General features: G+C 38.1%; 1 protein-coding gene across 1 annotated transcript; it reads right to left on the bottom strand.

Annotated features, from left to right (window-relative positions):
- Positions 1 to 26,250, bottom strand: LOC127653840 (BMP/retinoic acid-inducible neural-specific protein 3-like). Its single transcript, XM_052140620.1, has 7 exons — positions 25,997 to 26,250; positions 17,577 to 17,767; positions 12,890 to 13,080; positions 7,876 to 7,981; positions 4,934 to 5,170; positions 3,084 to 3,306; positions 1 to 1,406 (listed from the first exon to the last, which is right to left on the bottom strand). The coding sequence occupies exons 1-7, from the start codon at positions 26,197 to 26,199 to the stop codon at positions 290 to 292; spliced, it is 2,268 nt and encodes a 755-aa protein (XP_051996580.1). The 5' UTR covers positions 26,200 to 26,250; the 3' UTR covers positions 1 to 289.

Consider the following 26,250-nt stretch of genomic DNA (forward strand, 5'->3'; position numbering starts at 1 on the left):
AAAAAAAAAAAACTTTAAAATTTACAAACAAGGACTCCGTATAGTATATTTTAAAAACCTTCTCTTTAAACTCAGTTTTGTACTATACAATAAAAATGAGTCTGATCTGATGAGGCAAGATCTACTGTGAAATAATTTCACAAAATACTTTAGAGAACATTTCACTTGTTTCACCAGTTTCAAGTCTCAAACACCGAAAATCAAAGCATTGCAGCATGACTCATTAACAGTCTACTCTGCATTTTTACAATTGTTCTATTGCTGTCAATCAGCTTTGATGTTTTAGCTGTTAGCTACAGAGTTTGGTGGTCTCATAATCCAGAGAATTGGGGAGACGTGCACTAAAAGACTGCAGTGAGGTGTGAATGCGCACCACCTCATTGGCTGTTAGTTTGAGGCGGTGTCGTAACAGGCAGGAGAACAGGTCCAGAGGTTGCTGGCCTGGTGGAGAGAGCCGGTTTACCCGGTCTCGGATTTCCAGCAGTTGTAGCAAGGCCGAATCCTGTGAACCCTGCGTGTATGGGTAGTCCAACTGCAGGATCAAGTCTCTGATTGCTTCTGGGTCAAAATGCATACTGTAACCAAACACTTGAATACTGTTGATCTTCATATACCCCAGATTTCGTGTAGGTTCAGCCATTTCCAATGGCTCCAAGTAAACACTCTCATTGGCTCCAGTGCCTGTAGTTTTGATGCGGCTCCTCAGGTAAATGTGAATAGTCTCAAAGAAGGTCTTCCACTTGTTGCCCAGAGTCAAGGTCCAGTTGAAGCACTGAAATGGTAGGTCCAACTTAGTAGACTTCCAGTCTGGAAAATGTTTCTCATTCACAGGAATTAACCAGCTCTCTGAATGGCTCCCTCCAAAAGGATTGATGAATAGAGTGAGCGCAGGTTCCAGAGTGCTGTTTTTAGTAAGGCAAATTTGAAGGGAGACACCTAATAGCATGTGGACTAGGTTGGATTTGTACTTGTTACTCTTTAGGGTGAGCAGCATCCTCTTCCTCCATGAAGGATCAAACCAGCTATTCAGACGCATGTCGTTGCTGATAAAAATAGCATGGACCTCCAAGCGTCGATCAGCTCTCTGAAGGAGGTAACGTAGCTCTAGATCCTGAAGATCAGTTTCAAATCTCAGGTAGTTCTCTGTAGAATCTGCTACCAATGGTCGACAGGACCCTTGACTTAACATGTAGCCCATATTGCAACTGCCACAGCGAGTGTGGTTGTCACTTGCACAAGCAGCGCAGGCGGGACCTTCCCCAACAGAGCATGGTGTGTGAACCTGGCAGGAGCTGTGGTCATATGCACAAATGCAGGTGTGTAGTTCTTCTGAGAAGGAGCCCAGCTGATTGTTTTCCGAGCAGTAGAGTAAAGACTGGAAGTAGTTCAGCCAATATGACTGTGGCCTATATTTTAGGAAAGATAAGATATATATATATATATATATATATATTAGGGATGGTAAGATTCACCGATTCACATCGGTGCATCGGCATAAAAGTTAACGATGCGATACATCAATTTAAAAAAGTGTGCTTCGGATACATCAGATATTTGAATCGCGATGCATCGTTTCTAACATATTTGCATCTGTAAAAAATGTATTTATATATAATTATTAGTAGATGCGCTAAACTTTTATTATTTGGAAAGTGACCAATAATTTGTGACCACTATTTTATATGTAGATTGATTTTTCCTCTCTAAATTGTTTCTCAAGCGCATTCACAAAGGCAATGCTGGTAGATCTCACAAAATTTAAATGTGCTTTCGTTAAATTTAATAAAAATAAATATAATGTCTTTCATTCTTTTAGTTTCTGTCTGACCAGGCAAGATTTTTCTTTATTCAGTTGCCATGACAACTAGGTTCACACCTTCCAAGAGCTTCTGAGAACAGAGCACGAAATTGCGAAGCTACCCGGATTATGAAAAACTGTCTGAACCAAAGAAATAAAAGCGAACTATATATAGCCTACCATATTGAATTGCATAGCATCATATTTTTCCCCATTGTATCGTATTGCATTGAATCTCATTGTGTTGACTCGAAATCGGATCGCACTACATCGTAATAGGTTTGAATCTCTTCGCATAGGTAGCTTCTTCATATGTATCTTTAATGTATCGTATCGTTGGCTATGCATCGAGATGCGTATCGCATCGGCCTCAGTTATGGAGATGTACGTGCCTAATGTATATCAGTTAGTCTGCTTAAACAATAATCAATGTGATAAAATTTAATCTATCCAAAGCCAGTGCAGCGGCAGATGGCCGATGGATTAAAAACATAAATGTAATTCTGTTATACAAATATACAAGTAACTAACTTTGATGGGTAAAAGAAGACAAAAACAGACAAACAGTGGCCCCACAAATAATTTTAACACTTTTTGTACACTTAAGTCACACTCAAAATGCATGAATTGTATTGCAAACACCAAATATCAAGTGGTGTCTGCAAACAAATGATGCAATATATATGCAGTATATATAGCAAAGACATTCATATATTTTTGGGTCTGGCTTAAGTGTCAAATACTTTTTGAACAAACCCATTAATAAACCTTTAAAATATGAAAATATAAAATATGTTTCCCTCACTGGAAACAGTCATTTTCTTGTAATATGTAAATCATTGTTATAAGCAGAAACCAAATTAATTATAAACAAGTCTAAATGCTAAACATTAAGCAGTGCTCAAAACTAACTTTAATCTTATTTATTGTGGGTTAAAACTAAGCTGTCATCTCCCATGAGATTGTTTGGCATAGTAGTCTGCAGAGCAAAACCGGTTTGGGAAGCAGAAATCAATCACATGCTGCTCATTTGTGGGCAAAGTCTTCAAAACAGGATGCATACAAGGCTCCCTATCACTCTGAACCACACTGACAAGCATTCCGCTCTGTGGCCCATGGAGTCTGAAATGTGGGCCACTCATGAACACAAGCAATAATGATGATAAATGCTGTGTGGAGAGTTCCCTCACTGGAAACAGTCATTTGGGTTTTATTCCATTTCTGAATTAAATATCAGTATATTAATCACCACAACAATTAGAGATAATGAGCATGTTGTGTTCACCTGTCATGTGGTAAGTTAATGTGGGGCTGCTTTTGGCACCTCTTGCTGAGACTGAAGAGCTTGTATACCACTCGCTGGGCTCTTCTGAAGAGACTCTTCATGCTGCTTTCCAGCTGTTCATAGCGCTGCTGAAACACACCATCCAGAGACCACAAATGCTGGATCATCGAGGAGTTGAGGAAGAAATTCTGAGGCAGCCTCATCAGAAATGTTTTGAACTCATCTGTTGGGAAAATGGGTAAATTCTTTCAGCTATAGGAGTGTTGTCAGGTAAACTTGTCTGAACAATGGATGTAAAGGGGTAAATGCTTTGGCAGTCTTCCTTTATACTTCACTCTCCTTGACAATTCAAAGGAATTATTTAGCTGGAGAAGACTTTTTTGAAAATTTCTTTCCAAGATGCACTTGTAGCTTTTTGTTTTAGCTGACAGGAAAGAACATTGAATGTCTTTAATTTCCCTTAAACACATTTTGGATAACTGCGAAAGCTTATGCTTGGCACTTCTTACACTTTCTGATAGCTCTAATATCATACACTTTGAAAGTAATTACTCTTAGAGATATTTTAGGGAAGAAAAAATGATGACAGTGTGGAGGAAAGAAAATCTATGCATTTTAATTTTGTTCAAGCATTGATAGTCAGTATGGGGTGCCCTTAGAAATATTGCACCTAAACTTTATGCTAAGAACTCTTATTTATAAAATATGCTTGATGAAAGATGCTGGATTGGCAATAAAGGCATTTTATGGGTAATTATTTGTGTTCAACATAATGTAATGCAATATGATATGCAAGGATTCTTTTTTCTAACCCTACTCTGTCTCCGAAGGGCGCTTTGTGACAAATGCCAGGTTTCACAGAAAGTGGTTAATATTTACTCAATCTAGCCCATAAATCAACACATTACATGAGCAGAGGTGAATGTCTCTGATACAATTATGCAACGTGATCACACAGCTCGTTTACCTTCTTTCCGCCTCTTTTTTAAAATATTTGTTCTTGATCCTACACTGTAAAAATAAATTCTTAGATCAAGAACATAAAGTGAAAAAAATAAGTATGTTTCCTTACCATTCTGAAATTCTAGGAATGCATGCACACACACACACACACACACAAACATGCGATGCCAACAGACAACAATGATTTTGCTTCCCATGACAGGTACATTTCTCGAGATGAAGCATATAATACTGAACAATTGAACAAATGTTGATGTTGTAGAACTTTAGAAATCTGTTTATAATTTGTTTTATATATTTTTGACACAATGATGCCAGCTTTCAATCATGACATCAATTTAAAAATAAGTGAGGATATTTACTTAATATAATTAAGGCAGATGCTATTTTCACCCTGGTGCAAATAATGGTATATGTTATTTACACCCCAGTGCAAATAGTGTCAGATAGTACTTGCACCCCTATTTAAATGTTAACATTCAGTATATGGAGATCACTGCAGTATGTTTATTGTGTTTATTTAGAGTCCCACAGACACATTACACTATCCCCTACCTCTTAACCAAGCATTACCTTGATTTTACTACAGCAACCAGTTTTACCATGATATTTTGGTGATGATTTATATTAACCTCAAAATTAACCATGGTTAATCATATTGTCTAGATTGTCATATATTCCTGTGGTTTCACCAGACTATTGGGGTGCAAATATCAGCACTGTGTGGCAGATGCTTTTTACAACAGGGTGAAAATAGTCACTCCATATATTAATTCAATTAATTCAGTTAATAAAAGCCAGGCAAACTGTTTCTTTCATTTCTTAAAGTTCAACAACCCCTTATTTATTTATTAATTAATTTTTTACATTAACATTTTATTGCTTACCTGAATCTTCAAACTCTTTGTATATTAAACCCCAAGATTCAGAGATTCGCAGAAGGCTTTCTTCCATGGCCTGAATATCCGTGTAGGGGCAGTTGCACTCTGGGAATTTTGAGTCACACTTGCACCAGCATTCGTTGTCTCTGCAGACAAAAGTTCCCTCTCCATCGCAAGCAATGTAACTAAGAGCTGCTTGGACAAAGGTGTCTCTGATATAATCTGGCAAAATGACCTGCAACCCTTCAGTTGAAGAGAAAAGAAAGGGTGTTATGAAAATACTATCTTGTAAAGGGGTTTGCTGAAGTCATCAAGTGCACATATGCATTATGGACACAGGTGGGCAAAAGCTAGTTGATCAGTTATTAGTTGCAACGGTGCCTGTAAGTATCATATTCTTTAATAACAATGAACTGCATGTAACAGATAGTAACAGAACGTATAACATTTCAATGTTTTTTTTAATGAACATGACGTTTTTGGGTTACATTTTTAAGAATGTAGACAGTACGGGCTCTATTTTCAGAGTGTGTAAAGAGCAGTGCTACCGTGTGCTACAGGTGCTATGTCTTATCCAATTTTCATTACAGCACAAAATTCTAAGTGCAGTTTTCATGCCAGCACAAAGCACAGGTGGGCGTGGATTAGAGTGTTTGCACTAACTGTGGGTGTACGGGCGCAAACTGTCAGTGTACTGGATGTAAATGAAGTGGTGCAAGGCACAATTTGCTATTTTCCTGAGAAATAATTAATTGCTAAGAAATTTCAAAAGCAGGTCTGTTTTCAGTACAAAGTCCAAACTCAGTTCCTTAATTTGAAGTTTGGAGATTCCACCATCAGATGATAATAAAGTTCATACACAAACACAAAGTAAAGTGGAGCATCATATAGTGGAGTTGTAGATGTCTTATGAAACAAAAAGAGATTTGTGTTAAACTATCTATACGTCATGGTTTATTTATGAATTATTATATTTATTATGTTTATAATTACAATAGTGCTGTAGGTGTTACCGTGTTAATGCATGCGATTCATTTATAATGGATAACGCATACATTTTTTTCTTAATCATGATTAAGGCATGTACCAATTTGACATTAGATTCTGAAATTTTATTCAGCCCAGGGTGAGTTCTGAGCAGAGGGCGGAACCCATGTGATGTGTCAAGCGGGGACATTACACTGGTAAACACATTACAAACAAACACACAACAGTGAGTCCGTGCCGGAGAAAGGACCTCTTATAAAAACAAATGCAGATGGGACTTGTGATTAAAGTTCTTTGCATCTTTTGTAAGTCAGCATTTTACCACATAAGCATGTCAATTCTTACATGCCTGCTGCACAGCTTGTTCTCCTTTGGAGGGTCTGTTCTTGCTCTTCTCAAATTTAACATAATTTCAACTTTGTACCCATTTCTGCCGAGCTTCTGAAGGGTCAATCAATGATTACTAGACAATTTGGATTAATTATATTTCCATCGGTAGTGCCAGCGCTAAAAGCAGAACAAGACGTGCTTTTCATATGGATTTCAATGTGGTGCTTGCTGCCCTGAAAAAATCATGTACATTCTTTAACCAAAGTGAAAAGACTGATGATGATAAATATTGTGGAGGATGAGAGTTTAAGAGATTGAATGCACATTGCAATGAATGGTAGTTCTATAAGTCAATTAACATCCCACTTGGACTTTGGCAAATGTGTAATATTACTTGAATTGGTGCTATTTTACAGTCTTTGTACTGTGGAGTTCGGAAAATATTAATAAAGCATTATTATCATTACATATTGTTTTGTGATATTGTGTTGTTCTTTCCAAAGAAGAAAATAAATGCATTTTGACAGGAAATAAGTATATAAAGAGTCAAATTTCAGCACTTTTAAAATCTGAGATTAATCGTGATTAACTGAAAAATTATGAGATTATTCGTGATTTAAAAATTTTTATCAACTGACAGCTCTAATTTACAATTGTATTTATGATCTAATTTGTTTTTAGGCAAAAGGTGCTGATGAAAGAAGTTGGAGAGGGAAACATTTTTCAATTTGGTATGATTTTTTTGGACCATTTTATTATTTTGATTATATTTTATTTTTGTTTCGAGTGTAATTTTAATTTAGATATATTTTTGTTTACATTTGTGATAATAATAACATTCAAATGAATGTTATTGTTCAAAATCAAAATCGACTCGTAGAAGTGGTGCTGACACAATTAATGCTGGTAATTGATACTACTCATGATGTGTGTCAATAGATGAAAATGATTAATAATACTTACATTCCCTATAATTTAAAAGAGCATTCATCCAAATCCTGACAAGAATAACATTTTATAAGCATATAAAAGGAGTATGTCCATTTTTCTATTATTCTAATTGATTGCATACAGTCCTTTTACACTTCCAACTTCTTATGAATATACTGTTTTTGTTTATATTGCTGGTGCTTGAGGAAATGTGCTATATAATAGAACACAGAGGCTGCAATAACTGGAGTAGAACCTCTAAATTAAATTGCATTTGACCTAGCCTATAAGCATGTTGCGCATACGATTTTGCCAAACCCACTTGCGTTTAGACTTAGTACAAGCATTGTATGAAAATACCAAAACTTCATGGCCATGCCCATTGACTTTATGCTTATGATTTATGGAATAGCACTGCGCTTAGCGCTAGTACTCTTAAAATAGGGCCCTACCTTTTTTTTTTATATATATATGTCATGTACTCTAAATTAATACAGAATAAGGTCATTAAATCGGCATGCATAGTAATTATAAAAGAATTACCAAAATGCTGTTCAAAAATAGTTTTAGCACAATGTAGCATTTGTAAAGTTTTTACCCTGGCACATTTGTGTTTTACATTGAGGCGATGTCTAACAACATAAATTCATGTTCATTATAGTCCCAAAACATGGCCTGGGAGGTCTGAAGAACATTGTTACCTTGCAAGTGGACTTTGTTCTCTGGACTCTGAACCAACACAGAACTGACAGAATCAAGGTTGTCATAGTTACTGCAACCAAGTGGGCCAGTCCGTGTTTCAGTTACCTGAGAAAAAAAGTAATACAGACCAGATAATTATTAACTTCATCATAAGATTTGCATGTTAGCCTACTATACATGGAATACAGTAAATAAATACATTTTTGATTATATATATGAAACTGATGTTATATTTCCACTTTAATGTAACATGGATGGTAAAGCAAGAGAAAAAAAAAACTGTTTCCCCCCTTTTTTGCAATTAAAATGTTTTATTTATTCAAAGAAAAACACAGCACATACACACTGAATCAACATTCAACTTTAAACCCCCACTAATATCCCTCCCTAAACACCAACCCCACCCTAACCCACAAAGAATACCCCTGTGGTCACTAAAAATAATAATAATAAAAAAAATGATTTTTTATATATATATATATCCTACAAACTTGTCAACACTGCAGTTATGGATGTTTAAATAAAGCTGTTGAGGGAGAGACAGTAAATTTGGTATCTTTCTCTCTTCTGACTGCTGTAATCCATCTGTTTCTATTTTTTATTTGTTTTGGAAAGTCATGGAAATGTAATGTTGGATTTTTATTTTAGCTGTTGGACCAAAAAGGAATGCTGCAATTACATTCGCAAAGTCTTCATTTTACCTTAACATGAAAATGCCTGTGCCATACCTTGCAATAGTTTTCTTATGCATTGCCAACAGGGAAATGTGAATAGAGTCCATTCCAGCCTTTTCTCTCTCACTTTATTTTTTTTTGGATAAGAAAGGATAACAAGTCTAGCTATGAACAGATGCATTAAGAATGTCCTGTACTTGGTGAGTCAGTTGTCCCAGAATTGGTAATAATACGCAAGCAGTTTTACTCTCATATGTAATCAACCACTATTTTTGTCATTGTATTGAAACACTGAGCTGTAGGAAGCAAATTGTTGCACAAGAGATTATTTAGAGATATTTAATTAGCGATTATTTCACACCCACAATGACTCAGTACTCTGTTTCTCTCTACATTAGCTAACCTTAGTTTACCATTAGCTAGACTTCTGTACTTAATGATGGCCGGAATCTTTGTAGCAATACTGACTCATCTAAATTGACTTTTACTTCAAGTTATCCCCACCGTTATCATCATTTGCAATACGAGATCACACTTGAATTTTTTTCTTCTCTTTTCTACTCATCCTTCTTTCTTCATGACATGGAGAAGCACGCATAATTGATTCACACTATTCGCTTTTATGGTGCCAATGAACCTTCATCAATTCCGTGATCTCTTTCAACTCAGCCTGTCAGATGATATCTTTTCCAGGCTGACAGTTAGATAAGGTAAGACAGGGTTGTCTTCTGCCACTCCATCACAAACCCACAGAGGAGTCCAAAGTTAGTAACATGGAACTCTGAAGCACGCACATTTGCAGTACATGTGTCTTCACTTATATGGTGAGATTTTTGACATCACCTTGACATTTAAAGGAATAGTTCACCCAAACAATAATAATTTTCTTATAATTTTCTCAGCCGTATGCTGACTCAAAATCGTTTGACGTTGAACACAAAAACATCTTGTGTTAATATAAACAATGCAAGTCAACAGGGTCTAAATCCCTAAAAGGGCATAACGACAGAATAATGGTAATACATATGATTTAATCCTCGTCGTCTGAGGCAATTTGATTGGTTTTGCATGAGAAGCAGACCAAAATGTAACTCCTTATTCACTGTAAATCTTGACATCAGAGGTCTCACTAGCATGTTAATGAGAGACACTCAATTACACTTCCTTCAATTACAAAGGAAGGGTAATCATGTAAAAAAGTCATATGAGTTTTAGACATTTTGGGTGAACTATTCCTATAAAGTTTGTTCCACAGGGTTACCGTATATGCAATGCCTTGAACATATGGAAAAATCTTGGATTTCAATAAAACACCAAGCTTTGCTCAGCAGTAATTTATTATATAATGGCCATAGCTAATTGTTGCATATGCTGATTGTTGATTTAACTATTTGATTTATTATTTAATGCACCATATGATGTGTTATATATTAAGGGGCAACGGCACGTGATATTAGATTTCAGTTACATTAAACAGCTGTTATTCAAGGCAAAATCTTTGCATGTCACCAAATACCTTGTAATGTAAGATTATAGGTCACCTGGACCAATGTAATTCTCTGCTGTTCAACTAAATGTGAGACATCAACAGTCCGTTGTTGATTCTCAAACTGCATCGCTAGCAGCTATTTTTGGATGAGTCATGTTTCCTGATTTTAGCCTTAAACCAACATGCTTTGAGGGGATATTTGCCACAAGTTTAGATGACAGATAAATACCATCACAGTTAGGTGTAGGCCTCCTTGTTATTTTTTATTTCCCAACATATTTCCATATTTACCAAATAAGCTTTTGCCATCCTGGAGAAGAATTTAGCTTCTAAATTAGTGTTCACAGCTTACAGCAATTAAACAGCTTTAAATTAAATGAAATTGCTGGAGGTGGTCAAGCAAAGTTATCGCTTCACGTGTTGGCATGAAGGTGAGCTCTGCTCATCATTGTTGGATTGCCAACTGTTGCTGTAGCTCATGAAAATAAATGACCTGAGATTGCTTTCTTGCTGAAAATCGTTGTCAGTGTAAATACCCCTTAACCGAAAGCAACAGACAATATTTTGCAAAGTCAAACTACCAAAGAGTTAAGGTTGTCTGCATGCTGTTCCAATTCTGACACAGTCTTTATTTCAGAAGGCAGTGTGGCTGTGCAATCAGTGGTGGATACTGGGTTGGCTTAGAGCTGATCTGGCAGGAAGAAATTGTAAAATCATGAGCAAAATGATCCTTGCTGATTGCATAATGGCTAGAGTTTTCATGCATTAGACAAATAACCTGAACAGACCAGCAAAGGTGGGACAAAGCCTGACTTTGTAAAGAGCTTCACTCCTATTTGCTTCCTCAATCACACCAACACACTAACAGGCTTTTCTTATGAAATATATTGCTAAATATCCCCTTGTTGGTGCCCAGTGGGGGGAGCTAGACACTTCATTCTGTAAACCATCCCCATTTAATCAGGAATTCACATGGTGGAATGTGCAGCTCAATCTATCATGTGAAATGTAGGCATGGGCCAACACCTTGTGGATATTATGCCTGTGCCGAAGGCCCCAGCTGCTTCTGCGTTGTTGGGGCTGCACTGTCCTGCCTTGCAGGCTGCTTCCGTCACTCAAAGCACTATTTTGTGATTCACACCAGACAAACACAGCATTGACACCTGAAATCTGACGTACCAACAGTAATACAAATGTCTAAGAACTGCAGCAGTTGTGGGCCCAGAAAAACTCCCGCTGTTGTATATAATGGGATAGGGAGGGATCATCAAAGTCTGGTCTAGAATATGCGTCAAACTGAGCATTGCTATGAGTAAATGTCTGCTTCGGAGATTTGTACAGTTTTGTGTGACCAATTTAATGGCCAATTTGAATGGCTGTCAACAAAAGTATAAGAGCATCTGAAACTAGTTCATTATCTGGATCCTTAATTGTGACAATTGTGAAACAAAGATTTATTTGGCAATTGAAATTAGTTGTGTTGTCCAGTGAGCACTAAAAATTCATTTTAAGAATGAAAGGCATGAACAAATCACAAAATGTGATATCAAAAAGTTATAAAGCATAAGTTATTTCATATAAAAAATAGGCAAATTATCAAATAGATGTCTGCTTCTGTGTACACTTCCAGTCATATAAAATTGCTCATTTATTTCATTTAGAAATATGTTGGTCTAATTATTAAGACATCAGTGACCATCTATATTGCTATCCAATAGTAAACTACATATGCAGTCAAAATCACTTGGACTGTGATCTGTCCTGTCTGTTCAGAGTAACTACAAAAGCCACAATAAGACAAAAACAACCTTGAAGTAAGTTTTCCTAAGTTTCAGTATTGGTGGGGCAGTGTATGTGGTTCCCCTTCTGTCACTCTCTTGACATTGTGTCAATTGTAGTGACACAAGGGGAACCATGACTTTTTTTTACATGCCAAACTGAAGCATTGATGCCATATTATAACAAAATAATTAGGGCTATCAATAGATTAAATGTGTTTATCACATTATTTCCATTATATGCTGATTAATTAATCCAATGATTCACAACTGACGCATTCTTGTGTTCCGTCTGTACATAGGCATCAAACGGACGCTTTTGGTGGGTATCACTTGTAGTTTCCAGTGTCTCTAGCCAAATCACACTGAATTTTTAGGACGCTATATCAAGTTAAATGCAGTTTGAAATATAGTATTGAGACCACTGCACTCTTCTCTATCCAGTTACCTTTGATCAGCTGTCTATTGGTTGTCTGTACATCTGCACATTGTCTGTACAAATGGAGCTGCACTTACTGCCCCCTCCTGACTAAGACTCGCAAAACCATGAAGGCGGCACTTCAAGCTTGAATTGCTCTGTTGGTTGGAAAATTCCTTTTTATGGTGTGTTTAACTGTTAAGTTTTTATAGTGTTTTTTGTTTTTGTTTTTGTTTTTCTACATAAGTTAAATCCGCAGCCATAAGAATTATATTTCGCAAATATAAATGAGAGCATAAGGTACTGTGATAAAAGTATGTTTTTGTTGTTGTTACTTTCCCAAATTGAGCTTCAATAATAACTTAATATTTGAAATACCCAGCATTTATGAGTTATCCATAAATCTTATTCTTAAACAACTTATAGGAGCAGAACTAGTACACAAAAAGGAGCTTTCTTCCAGTGGAGTACCTGTCATACAGTGGCAAATGGGTATCTCTTGAGCGTAAGACATTTTTCATAACAAGATCATGTTGACAGGAATATATTATATATATATATATATATATATATATATATAAAAAAAAAACACGCACTTTGATATTATTATGTGCAGTTGAGAAGCTGTGGGCTCTGACTTGACTAATGATATACCTTGATGGACGTGGAGGATATCTGGATGTGGTGCAGTTTGCGCAGAGTGCTCTCTCTGTCAATGAAATAGGAGGCAGCCAGCTGGTGGAGGGCCTCCAGAGTCACAGCCGTGCTATTACTGGTATAGTTGTTCGCCTCTGCTTTCTTACTCAACTTCCTCTTGTCCACAAATATAGTCAGAGCCTCCTCTCCTACAAGACAAAAATGATACAATATTAATTACTATAGAATTGTTATCAGAATTGTGAAGATGTGTTCCCTCATTTAGACTAATCCAGATTCATCAACATTAGAACAAGGATAAGAAAAAGTTCATGTGAAATTTTTGCGAATATGGCAAAAAGTTTAAAAAGTTTTTCTGGTTAGATTTAGAACAAACAGTTTGCAAAGACATTCAGATTTCAGATATACAATTTCTCAGCCAGACTATCAAATGCCATCCTTGTTTCAAAACAGTGACAATAGCTGTGATTCTGAAAGCCTTGTGGAAATTCCATAAAATCACAAACACCACTATCGCACCATCTAATCTTACTCCCATCTGGATTAATCCTGATTTTCTGAGTAACAAGAAACCACTCTATTTCCACATATGGTCAGAAAAAGGCATCATGCATCTTAAACATATTTTGCAAAATAATATTCTGGTTTCATTCTCATTCTTTCAATTGGTCCAAAGGTATGGTATTCAGAGAAATTATTTTTTTTAATATCTATAACTTCATACATTCATACAAAATTAAACATTATGGCCACCAACCTAGATCTTCCTCCATCAGTTTGAAATTGAATTAACACTTTAAAAAAAAAACTCCTTTCCAAAATATATAGAATAATATCACAAACTGATGTTTGTACGTTTGCAGGAGTCCCCTTGCAGCAGGTGTCCCGACGCGCCCAGTGGAGAGTGGAAGCTTCACCCCCAGTCGGTCCAGCTGATTTGGGAACGGTTCGGCAAGGCTCAGGTATACCTGTTCGCCTCCTAAGAGACCTCCCATTGCCTGCTCTGGTATGCCCGAGCACTGGCACACAGCTGGCCCACAGGGCTGCTTAAGTACACATTTTGCCCAGTGAGCCTTCTTGCACAGGTGCTGTGCAAGGTCAGGGAGAACGAGGAACAAAACACTCTAGTGACCCACCCGGGCTTGGTTCTCGGACTTCGTACTCCTCGCGACAGCCCCTCCCTGGCAAATTCCCCTGAGGAAAGACCTTCTTTCTCAGGAACGGGGCACGCTCTGGCATCCGCACCCAGACCTCTGGAAACTCCATGTCTGGCCCCTGGACGGGAGGCAGAAGATCTAGCTGATCTACCACCTGCCGCCGTAGACACGATCAACCAAGCCAGAGCCCCTTCTATCAGGCAACTTTACGCCCTAAAGTGGTGCTTGTTCAAGAATTGGTGTTCTTCTGGTGGGCCGAAGACCCACAAAGGTGCACAGTCAGGTCAGTTCTCTCAATTCTGCAGGAGAGGTTGGAGGGGAGAGTGTCCCCATCCACCTTGAAGGTGTATGTAGCTGCTATCGCAGCCCACCACGACGCAGTAGACGGCAAGTCTTTGGGTAAGAGGCACCTGGAGGTTAAATCCCTCCCGACCAAGCCTGTTCCCCTACTGGGATCTCTCAGTGGTCCTCTCGGGCCTTCAGAGACCCCCCTGCAAGCGTTCTCTGTCAGCGACACTTGCCTGGAGTTCGGTCTGGCAGACACCGTGTGATCCTAAGACCACAGCCGGGCTACGCGCCCAAGGTTCCTACCACGCCCTTCAGAGACCAGGTAGTGAACCTGCAAGCGCTGCCCCGGGAGGAGGCAGACACAGCCCCTCCGTTGCTGTGACCGGTACGTGCTTGGCTTACCAATTTGGACTGCATGCAGAACTTTAGACATTCTGAGCAGCTCTTTGTCTGCTTTGGTGGACAGCGGAAATGGAACGCTGTCTCCAAACAGAGGCTCTCCCACTGGGTGGTGGACGCCATTTCATTGGCCTATCGCACCCAGGCCGTGCCCCCCCTTGCGGGTCCGAGCACACTCAACAAGGAGTGTTGCGTCCTAATGGGCACTGAAACACTGAGACATATGCAGAGCAGCGCGTTGACACCTAATACCTTTGCAAGATTTTACAATCTCAGGGTAGAGTCAATTCCGTCCTGTGTTTTCTCAGGTCTGAGCCAGTAGAACTCGGTAACACGCTCACGGACTGACCGGCTTGCACCGAGCGCCCTTTCCCTCGGTTGAGGTAAAACCATTTGCTTTTTCTCCCAGGTGATCCCACTCACTCGGCTCCCTGGATGACTACTCCCTAGCCCTCTGGGTCCGCAATTCAGCGGAAGAATTTGCCAACCCAATCCACTGCGGGTACTCAGATCTACCCTGTACTGGAATAGGTGCTCCACAGGTCCTACGTGGGCTTTCCCCCTGTGTGTATTTTCTACGGTACGGTCCCCTTACGAGCGGACCCGCGTCTCCCTTGGGCAGTTCCCACTGCCCCCCGGTCACCCTGTCTGTAGCAACTCTTCCCTCCGAAGAGGCGGGATCTACCACCGCGCCACTTCCCACATGTGGCCTAAAAGCCCATGTGGTGTATGTCACCACTCTTACCTCCCCCTCTCTGGGCAGCTTTTCCCCCTGAAAGAATAGGAAACTGGGTAAGACACCCTTCCCCGATGTGTGTAAGGGCCCCCAGCCGTTGACTCTATGCGAGAAACATAGAGAGAAAAGAGGCCCGGCTAGGCTCGGCCCGTTCCCAGGTTGGAAGGGTACGTGCAGTCTGATACAGCTGGTCGTTTTGGCACATCAAGTACCTGCCCGCTCCTGTGTCAGCAGTACACGTACACGGCTCAGTGCATGGTGTGATATAAATTGGACCCCTAGTGTCGCTTCTTCAACACAACGTCGAAGTAAGCAACAGACGGGGAATGTTTAGGTTACGGATGCAAGATGGACGGAACGAGATGTTGTGTCCTCCCGGCCACGTCGCTGAGCCAAGCCACTGTTATGGCCGGACCATTTCCAGCTCCTCAGAAAAATCCTGAATGAAACAGATGCATTTCCCCGCCTTTATACCCGTATGTCCGGAGGCGGGACATGCAAATTCTGTCTGCCAACTTCTCATTGGCCTTTTTTCATAGATCAGAGGTATATGCTGCACTCAAGAGAGACCCCTAGTGTCGCTTCTTCACAACGTCTCGTTCCCTCCATCATGGAATGGAGGTTACATCCATAACCAAGACGATTTTATTATTGTGTTGATGTTATTGTTGTTGTTGGAATTGTTGTTGATGTTATTGTTGTTGTTGATGTTGCTGTAATAAAAAAAAAGTTTGAAACTTTTCTGTGCACTAAAGTACACAATTTGTGTGCAAATATAGGTGAATGACACCCAATATTCTGATTAAAACATTGATTCTGTTCACCTGCATTGCACAATGTGATTATTACATTCACAACATTGTTGTTACCATGTTTCTTTTCCATACACTCTTGCTCATTGACTGGAGTCTGAAGTTTATCGCACCTCTGTCATTCAAAATATGCATTATCAAATTATTTAGATTCATGTCCATATGTTCTGGCCCTCTCTCTAATAATAATTTTGTATTCCAAGCAGATGTCACAAAGCCAGGACTTGCGTCTCCATTTTCATGCTCTCAACTTGGTTGAGATTCCAGAGCAATGAAGGCTACATCAGTGTTCTGCAAATACTTTTGCATTACGTGAAGCAACTTGCACAGCCTGTTGTAGGACTGAGAACTGAGCAAAGTAATAGATGCATGTGTAAACCAATTCCGGACATGATTCTGGCCTTTGTTAGCAAATAATGCACTTTTTGTTAAACTTAGACATCTGTCTACACCTACCTCCAGCCACACAGATGAGGTAATACATTATATAGCAGGAGGAGGAAAAACATGTCACAAGTTGTTTTCCTTGGCTTGATAGAGCACAAATTGAGGTGTAAATATGCATGAGATTTATCTTTGTTTTGTGAGCGTTCCTTCTGAAAACTAACAGTTGCTTTTCAGGCTTGCTCTCACTGGGTATAGTGGGATGAATTCACTAAAAAGTTGAGTCACTTTTGTGCACAATATCCCAACACAAAAACCTGGGTCTCAATCAGAAACCATAATCCGGTTTAATCAGGCATTTAATGCACTTAAATAACTTACCGTTATTTGACTGGCATTATTAACGTGCGCTGTAACTGAATTTTATATAAAAAAGAGAGATGTTTGTTTATATTGTGTACATTGATCTCAGCCGCAGTAATTTATTAAATAATTATTAGATCATGGAGGAGAGCCTAACCAAGCATATATCAAGAAGTTTAGTCTAGTCAAGTGCCCTTTTGGCATTTTAAAGAACTGATTCAGGTGCCTAGATTATAGTGGTCAAGCGATGTCGCACAGTCCCACTAAAGTATGACAGATCGCTGCAGTATGCAGCATCCTTCACAACCTAACACTTTGAACCGACCCACAAGTTTGGGAAATGCACATTGTATTTTTGATTTGCATAATTTAGTGAATCAGGTGCTTAAACAACACAGACAGCATGTGCAAATAAACAACACTATCAGCTGGCGCAATTCAATCTTAGTGACTTCCCCCTTATGATTATGATTGTTTTCTACCACTTATTAGTATGATCTGTGCTAAACCACAATGAGAACTTGTTACAAACTATATATTTGTACCTCCTAGTGTAGCTGACAGTAGAAAATGGGTCCCATATTTCTTGATCAGGTTGTCTGTAATTAGCTGGGCAGTGGGCCTGCGTCCCAGGAGTTGAATGTTCCGTATAAACTCTGGGGTGAGAAGCAAGGGGGAGTTCAGGAAATCCCGTCGCTCCACAGCCAAGTTATTCACTTTCCATCGGCCAAATTCCCTGCATGAGGAAAACAGAGGCAGTAAACATGCTTGTCTCTAATGATCTGTTTTCATTAATACCTCCCTACGGCTATGCAGAAGGAGAAATCCAGGGCATCCCCCACTCCTACCAAGCTGCATCTCTAGCCTCAGGTTCTGTGAGCATGTTTTATTTGGGGGGTGAATACTATGCTAGGGCGCTATCTCTGAATTTGCAGCTGACAGGTGCTATGCTCAGTAAACATTTCATGACAAAAATCTACCCCGACAGAAAGACTCATAGAAGCCTGCCCTATGGTGACATCCAATACCTTTCATAAAATTGAGGAGAGGAGAGAAAAAAGTTAAATGAAAAAATACCATTGCAAAGCTCTGAAATCTATCCAGGCAAAAGACAGACAAACAATGCCCCAGGCTCTGGTGACTGATTTTTTTATAAAAAAATGTGCCTCTCCAACTATAGGTTTCCTCCACAGCACCAGCTAATGTGATCACATGTTAATTTTGACTAAAAGAAAGACAAACAATGATCAGATGTTTCTAGATCATAAGAAATTTAATTTATAAAATGGGGTTGATTACAAACAACCTGCATTTTTATTATTATTATTTATCTTCCTAACCAAAACACAGCAAATGTACAATGAAAAGTCTAAGACAACGTCATAATTCATAATTTTTACAAGCCATTATGAGAAAATTATGAAAATGCCTTGTAATGGACAGAAAGAAAGGACACTGGCACACAAGGTTAAACAAGCAGTTAAGTTCAAATCAAGCAGGCATGGCTACCCTGCCTATGCAGAGGCTTTGCATTTAGTCTATTATGTGCACCTACAAAAAATAAATCACAGTTTTGTTTAAGCTGATTGATAAATTTCAAACTGCTCAAGAAAAAACACAACATAAAAGCCTTTAATTAGTTTGTAGCTGCGCATATTGTGGGATAAATTTATGCAAATTCATACAGCATATCAGCTGAGCCCTGGGTAACCTTTTAAAATAGACATAAATTGCTTTAAAATACAGGTGAAACTCGAAAAATTAGAATATCGTGCAAAAGTTCATTAATTTCAGTAATTCAACTTAAAAGGTGAAACTAATATATTATATAGACTCATTACAAGCAAAGTAAGATATTTCAAGCCTTTATTTGATATAATTTTGATGATTATGGCTTACAACTTATGAAAACCCCAAATTCAGAATCTCAGAAAATTAGAATATTACATGAAATCAATAAAGAAAAAGGATTTTAAATACAGAAATGTCGGCCCTCTGAAAAGTATAATCATGCATATGTATTCAGTACTTGGTTTGGGCCCCTTTTGCATTAATTACTGCCTCAATGCGGCGTGGCATGGATGCTATCAGCCTGTGGCACTGCTGAGGTGTTATGGAAGACCAAGATGCTTCAATAGCGGCCTTCAGCTCTTCTGCATTGTTTGGTCTCATGTCTCTCATCTTTCTCTTGGCAATTCCCCATAGATTCTCTATGGGGTTCAGGTCTGGCGAGTTTGCTGGCCAATCAAGCACAGTAATACCATGGTCATTGAACCAGGTTTTGGTACTTTTGGCAGTGTGGGCAGGTGCCAAGTCCTGCTGGAAAATGAAGTCAGCATCTCCATAAAGCTTGTCTGCTGAAGGAAGCATGAAGTGCTCTAAAATGTCCCGGTAGACGGCTGCGTTGACTCTGGACTTAATAAAGCACAGTGGACCAACACCAGCCGATGACATGGCTCCCCAAACCAACACAGACTGTGGAAACTTCACACTGGACTTCAAGCGTCTTGGATTGTGTGCCTCTCCATTCTTCCTCCAGACTCTGGGACCTTGGTTTCCAAATGAGATGCAAAATTTGCTCTCATCAGAAAAGAGGACTTTGGACCACTGAGCAACAGACCAGTTCTTTTTTCTTTAGCCCAGGTAAGACGTTCGACATTTGAAGCCCATGTCCAGGACCCGTCTGTGTGTGGTGGCTCTTGATGCAGTAACTCCAGCCTCAGTCCACTCCTTGTGAAGCTCCCCACACATTTGAATGGCCTTTTCCTGACAATCCTCTCCAGGCTACGGTCATCCCTGCTGCTTGTGCACCTTTTTCTTCCACACTTTTCCCTTCCACTTAACTTTCTATTAATGTGCTTTGATACAGCACTTTGAGAACATCCAACTTCTTTTGCAATTACCTTTGAGGCTTTCCCTCCTTGTGGAGGGTGTCAATGATGGTTTTCTGCACAACTGTCAGGTCAGCAGTCTTCCCCATGATTGTGAATTCAACTGAACCAGACTGAGAGACCATTTAAAGGCTCAGGAACCCTTTGCAGGTGTTTAGCTGATTAGAGTGTGACACTTTGAGCCTACAATACTGAACCTTTTCACAATATTCAAATTTTCTGAGATTCTGAATTTGGGGTTTTCATAAGCTGTAAGCCATAATCATCAAAATTATATCAAATAAAGGCTTGAAATATCTTACTTTGCTTGTAATGAGTCTATATAATATATTAGTTTCACCTTTTAAGTTGAATTACTGAAATTTATGAACTTTTGTACGATATTCAAATTTTTCGAGTTTCACCTGTAATTGTTTTTATTATTGATAAAAATTGGAATGTTGGCTAATAAACTAAAACCGGGCATCAAGACATCTGACGCAAACACAGACAAGTAGAACAATGGATCTTCCTTAGAGCGAAATACTAAAAGCACTTGTACCATTAATTGCAAAAATGTGTAGCTGATGAAGCCATTAAAAAGGTTGTTTTTAATTAACCCTGACAGAATCTATTTTGTTTCTTGAGAGATAGGTCAGGACTAATGCTCTTTACTTTTTCTCACCAGCGGCAATCGAAGATGCATATAAAAATAACAAATTGAATTCACACAGTTTCAGGCAATTAGGTATTCAGGTCTTTCTGGTTCTCTGTCATTGTCTTTTTCTCTATATATCTCTTTCTTCACCCATTTTCTTATTTTTAAACTCTGCCTTCTGCAAAAACTAAAATAGATGCATACCTCTACAATGGCATTGGCCTATTCTCATGCACATGCACACTCAAAGCACCTCAAAACCCCATCCAATAAATGTGTGCTTCACTTAAGAGCTTATCTTCAGTCAGCTGAGAAATAGTGAGTAACCTCATGCACAGGTGATGGATGGAGTTGGGGTAGCCTTCTGAAAGGGGATCTATCACATTAAATCAGGAGTAATGACAGAGGCCTCCCGACCCAGATGTTTGATTGATTCATTCCACCAAAAGCCCTTAATTTCATCTGCTGTTTTGCAATTCATAACGGTTAAAAGTGATAGAGCTGTATGAAATTGTCACCAAAAAAAAAAAACCGTATGGCCAAAGCTGTTGTTGGATTTAAGTCAGAATATAATTTTCAGTAAGTTCATAAGCTATGCCCTCAGTTGCTTTAAACATGGTTAAGACATTTGGCACGTGCCATTCCAACAATTGAGTTGAGGACTGCTAGCTTGAATTTAGAGAATCTCAATTTCACATGTCACCATGATAAGCCATCTCTTCAACTGGGCAGACAGTCTTTGGAAGCCGTGATAAGCCAGCCTTCAGGAGTTCAAAGGTGCCTCACAACAGGAAGGTAAAGAGAAAATCCTCCAAGTTATTCTCCTTTCCGCATCACCGCTGAGAACAATAAGCTTGGGTTGTCTTATCTTAAACCCTGGTAAGGCTTTGAGGCTGTAACCCTAACAGAGAGTTCTCCAAGAAGCTCTCTATGGGGCTTCAGTTGTGCTATATGGAAGTCTCATTATGGCCGTAGTTATCATTATTCCTCACAACAGCACTGAAACTAACTTCAGAGTCTGCTTTCTGTTCATTTTGATCAGCTTTATTTTGTACGACAACTTATTATTTCTCAGCTATTGTTCTAGAACTAAAATTACACTAGGATTATGGTGTAAGCCTTTTTCTCTATCTTTAAGAGAAGTAACTGATTCAAATGTAATACTTTTGGAAGAGGCCAAAAAAGGAGAAAATTTTAAATAAGAAATACCATTTTATGATATGACCTTTTACTAGCAATTTCCAAATTGTCTCTGGAAATTGTCCCATGGCAGTGGTTCGATAAACCAGATGGTAGTCTATATTTGGACCCTGTCTTTGAATGTTATGTCATGGCATTTTCCCAATATTCTGGGCCAATATTCTACATAGTGAAATATTCCAAATAAAAAGGAGCTATTTCCAACAAAGATCTCATTAAAATTCTTTCAAATTCAATAAAGAAGAACGTTCAAAATGAAAGGAGGGCGAGACGGTGCACTTTCATTACCCAGTTGACAGTGTTACACACCACTGTAAGTAGAAGAATCGCTTCTAGTAATTCATCTTCTACCTGTCATCAACCATTATTTGAATTTAGCAATGCAACAAAGCTGTGCTTGTAGGAGAAAAAAGCTGTTCCTGAAAATAATTATGCCACTTTCAATCTCTCTGGGTCTGTTGCATGTTAACACTATTTGTTATCAGCAAGAAAATCCATTGAAAATATATGAGATTGAGTAAAAAGCTCCCAGCTGCGTTGAACACGAATTGTGCAATATATTATAGGAATCAACATTAGCATTAAGAGAATGCAATCTGATCTAAGGATGCCACAACACAATACAATACTTTTTATAGAGAGTGACAGTTCTGCCACATTTATCAAATTTTCCATTTTGATATCTGTACACACATCTCACACTTATCAAAACATTCTGACAATAAAAAGAACAAGCAACTGATATCTCAAATGTTACAATGAATTATTTGTAGCTTGTGAATGTCTTAAAGCACCAAAACATGAAAATTCGGTCATCATTAACTCACCCTAATGTCCACCCAATCTCTTTTGACTTTTTTTTATGGAACAAAAACTGGGCAATTTTGAAGAGAGGTCGGTCTTTTTAATATAGTTACAATGAATAGGAACTAGAGCTTTAAGGCATCTAAAAGATTGCTAAATGTTGAAGTTTTGAAAGCTGAAATGTTGAAAGCTCTAGATTTCATTCATTGTAATTACATGAAAAAGAATGACCAAACATTTTTTCAAAATGTTTTATTTTGCTTCACAGAGGGAAGAAAGTAATATGGGGTTGGAAAGATGTGAGGGTGAGTAAAAGATTATAGATAATTTTTTATTATACATTTTTTGGGTGGCACATGTCTTCAATATCTCTTGATCTACTCTTAAGTTATTGTTTTAAGACACATTAAAGATCTCTAAAAACATTTATGTGAAACTCTGGTATTTACTTTATGTGAAAGCAGCCTATTTTCAATTAGTATTTTGATATAATAGTCTTATTTAATCAAGGAGAGGTTTTAATCTTCTTCTAACACAGCCTTGATGCTGATGGTATCTTCTCAAGGGAACAGGTGATAATGCCGAGTAATAAGAATTAAGAACCCACTAATCAGTTGGCCACATGATAAGACTATTAATCTTGCAGAGGGTGCAATGAGCCTCTGATGCACCACATTTAGCCAACAGACTAAAGTCAATGTTTTGACGAAGGGCCAATAAGAGCAGCTAAGAAATATCTCCCACAAATTAAAAGATGTCACCTGTAGCATCTGAGAACAGATGCATTTTCAATAACTGTCCCTGCAATGAAGGAAATGATGTATGACAAATCACCACCAATTTAAGAGCTGCAGTGAAGAAAGGTAATTTAACAAATATCTTACAAATACGTTACTTTGACCAAGTTCACTTCAACTAATCTAAGGCTATTAGAATATTCGTCTTCTGATTTTTCATGTATTGACAAAATATTAATATCACTGCAGGCCCATATATGTATGATTAATAAACTTGGGGAATACAATTAAATGATAATTCATCAGTTATATAATACCTGTCCTACAGTATAACTGATTATTTAACTACAGTATTATATAACCTACAGTAATAATCTGTCTAATAATCTTTAGACAGATTATTAGACTATATTTCTTATCAAAATATGTTAAACTCTAGCAATGGTACATGCTATATACTGTAAATATAACCTGTACTGTTGCCAGAGTGTAACTTATTTTAATAAATAAATAAACATGTATATATGTATATATACATCAGCAAGGAAGAAGCCACTGCTCCAAAGAGCACCATCCCAACCGTGAAGCATGGGGGTGCCAGCATCATGTGGTTGGGGAGCTTTGCTGCAGGAGGGACTGGTGCACTTGACAAAATAGATGGCATCATGATGAAGGAAAATGATGTATTGATGTAGGATATATTGAAGCAACATTTCAAGACATCAGCCAGGAAGTTAAAGTTAAAGTTTGGTCACAAATGGGTCTTGCAAATGGACAATGACCCCAAGCATACCTCCAAAGTTGTGTCAAAATAGCTTAAGGACAACAAAGTCAAGGTACTGGAGTGGCCATCACAAAGCCCTGACCTCAATCTAATAGACAATTTGCGGGCAGAACTGAAAAAGCAAGGGGGCCTACAAACCTGACTCAGTTACACCAATACTGTCACAGTTCAGTCTGGAGGATGGGCCAAAATGCCAGCAACTTATTGTGAGTAGCTTGTGGAAGGCTACCCAAAGCATTTGACCCAAATTAAACAATTTAAAGGCAATGCTACCAAATACTAACAAAGTGTGTGTACACTTCTTACCCACTTGGAATGTGATGAATGAAATGAAAGCTGAATTAAACCATTCTCTCTACAATTATGCTGATATATCACATTCTTAATATAAAGTAGTGATCATAATTGACATTAGACAGGCAATGTTTTCTATGATTAAATGTCAGGACTTGTGAAAACTGAGTTTAAATGTATTTGGCTAAGGTGTATGTAAACTTCTGACTTCAACTGTATATATATATATATATATATATATATATATATATATATATTATAACTCTTTCTGAGTTGTAAATTTGATGAAATATCCTGATCTCCATTCAAAAGTTAATTTCCTGTCACTGAGCTCTTCTCTTCCACTGCATTTGGTCTTGCAGAATTGTTTTATATACAATTTTTTACAGGAATAGTTTTAATTCTGTAATTATTGACTCACGCTCATGTTATTTCAAATCCATATTGATTGTTTTTATCCAAGACATTTTGCAGAACTTTTCCAAGCAATTAGAGTGAATGTGGAATGAAGCTGAACAGATCAGTCCAATTCAAGAATAAATCGTACAGATGGATCAGCAGATCAATTAAAGGAATAGTTCGCCCAAAAATAAAACAAAAATCTCTCATCATTTACTCATGCCACTGCAGATGTGTATGACATTCTTTTTTTTTCTGCAGAACACATATTTATATTTTTAGTAGAATATCTCAGCTTTGTTGGTCCTCACAATGCAAGTGAATGTTGGCCAGAAATTTGAATCTTCAAAAATCATATTAAGTCAACATAAAAGTAATCCATATGACTCCTGTGGTTCAATCCATGTATTCTGAAGTTATATGATAGGTGTGGGTAAAAAATAGATCAATATTCCTTATAAACATAAGTCCTTTTTAACTATAAATGTCCACCTTTAACCAGCCCCATCTAGTAGGTGGCAATATGCACAAAAATGTGTGTCGCCAAATAACAAAAGAAGAAGAATGTGGAAGTGAAAGTGGAGATTCATATAGAAAAAAAAAGGCTTAAACATTGCGCTGTTTCTCACCCACACCTATCATATCACTTCTGAAGACATGGATTTAACCACTGGAGGCTGGATTACTTTTATGCTGACTTTAATTTGTGATATTAAAAATATTAATTTATGTTCTGTAAAAGAATAAGTCATACACATTTGGTATGGCACGAGGGTGAGAAAATCATGATATAATTTACATTTTTGGGTGAACTATCCCTATCCTGTTTTGATATTTCAGGAATTGGACATCTCTACTTCTAAGAGAGCTAAGTGCAATGTGGATGTGGAGATTTTTTGTAAAAATATATATTTTTTTTTTTTGGTGCCTTTGCAACTTTTTGAAACATTAATTCCTCATTCATTGCTATTGATTTAATAAAACATTAATCAAATATTTCTCTTTTTTTTCTGTTTGGAACAACATGATGGTGGAGTAAATGATGACATATTTGTTTTAGTTTTTTCAGATTTGGGTGAATTAATCCTTTACTTGTTAGTTGTAAACCAGAGCGTGTCTGTAATATTTGCACATTATGTAAAACATATAATTTATATCCTCAGTTATATATCCTGGATATGTATTTGGTCTCAGCTGAATTAGCACTCTATTCACTCACCTGTAGATCTTATATCTCGTAGAAAAACCTTGGCGGTTCCTCTCCACAAACTCAGTGTATTCCTGTGAGTGGTGAAAGGGACCCTTGTCAGAGAGAAGCCAGTCCAGGGGCCCTGAAGGGCCTTCCTCAGCTAAGCTGGTAGAGCCTGTCAGCCAGCAGTGGAGGCTGAAAGTCAGCAGCAGCAGCAGCTCCCATAGAGCCATGAGGGAGCAGCACAATGCTTCAGCAGCACAGGCTCTGGTGCAAGACCACAC

Source organism: Xyrauchen texanus, chromosome 13, assembly GCF_025860055.1.
Source record: "Xyrauchen texanus isolate HMW12.3.18 chromosome 13, RBS_HiC_50CHRs, whole genome shotgun sequence".
Lineage (NCBI taxonomy): Eukaryota > Metazoa > Chordata > Actinopteri > Cypriniformes > Catostomidae > Xyrauchen > Xyrauchen texanus.

Coding starts and splice junctions, on each gene's coding strand:
- LOC127653840 (XM_052140620.1), bottom strand. CDS start 26,199: ATGGCTCTATGGGAGCTGCTGCTGCTGCTGACTTTCAGCCTCCACTGC. Junction 17,768..25,996: donor ACGAGATATAAGATCTACAG/GTGAGTGAATAG, acceptor TTCCTCATGCAG/GGAATTTGGCCGATGGAAAG. Junction 1,407..3,083: donor ATTAACTTACCACATGACAG/GTGAACACAACA, acceptor CCTAAAATATAG/GCCACAGTCATATTGGCTGA.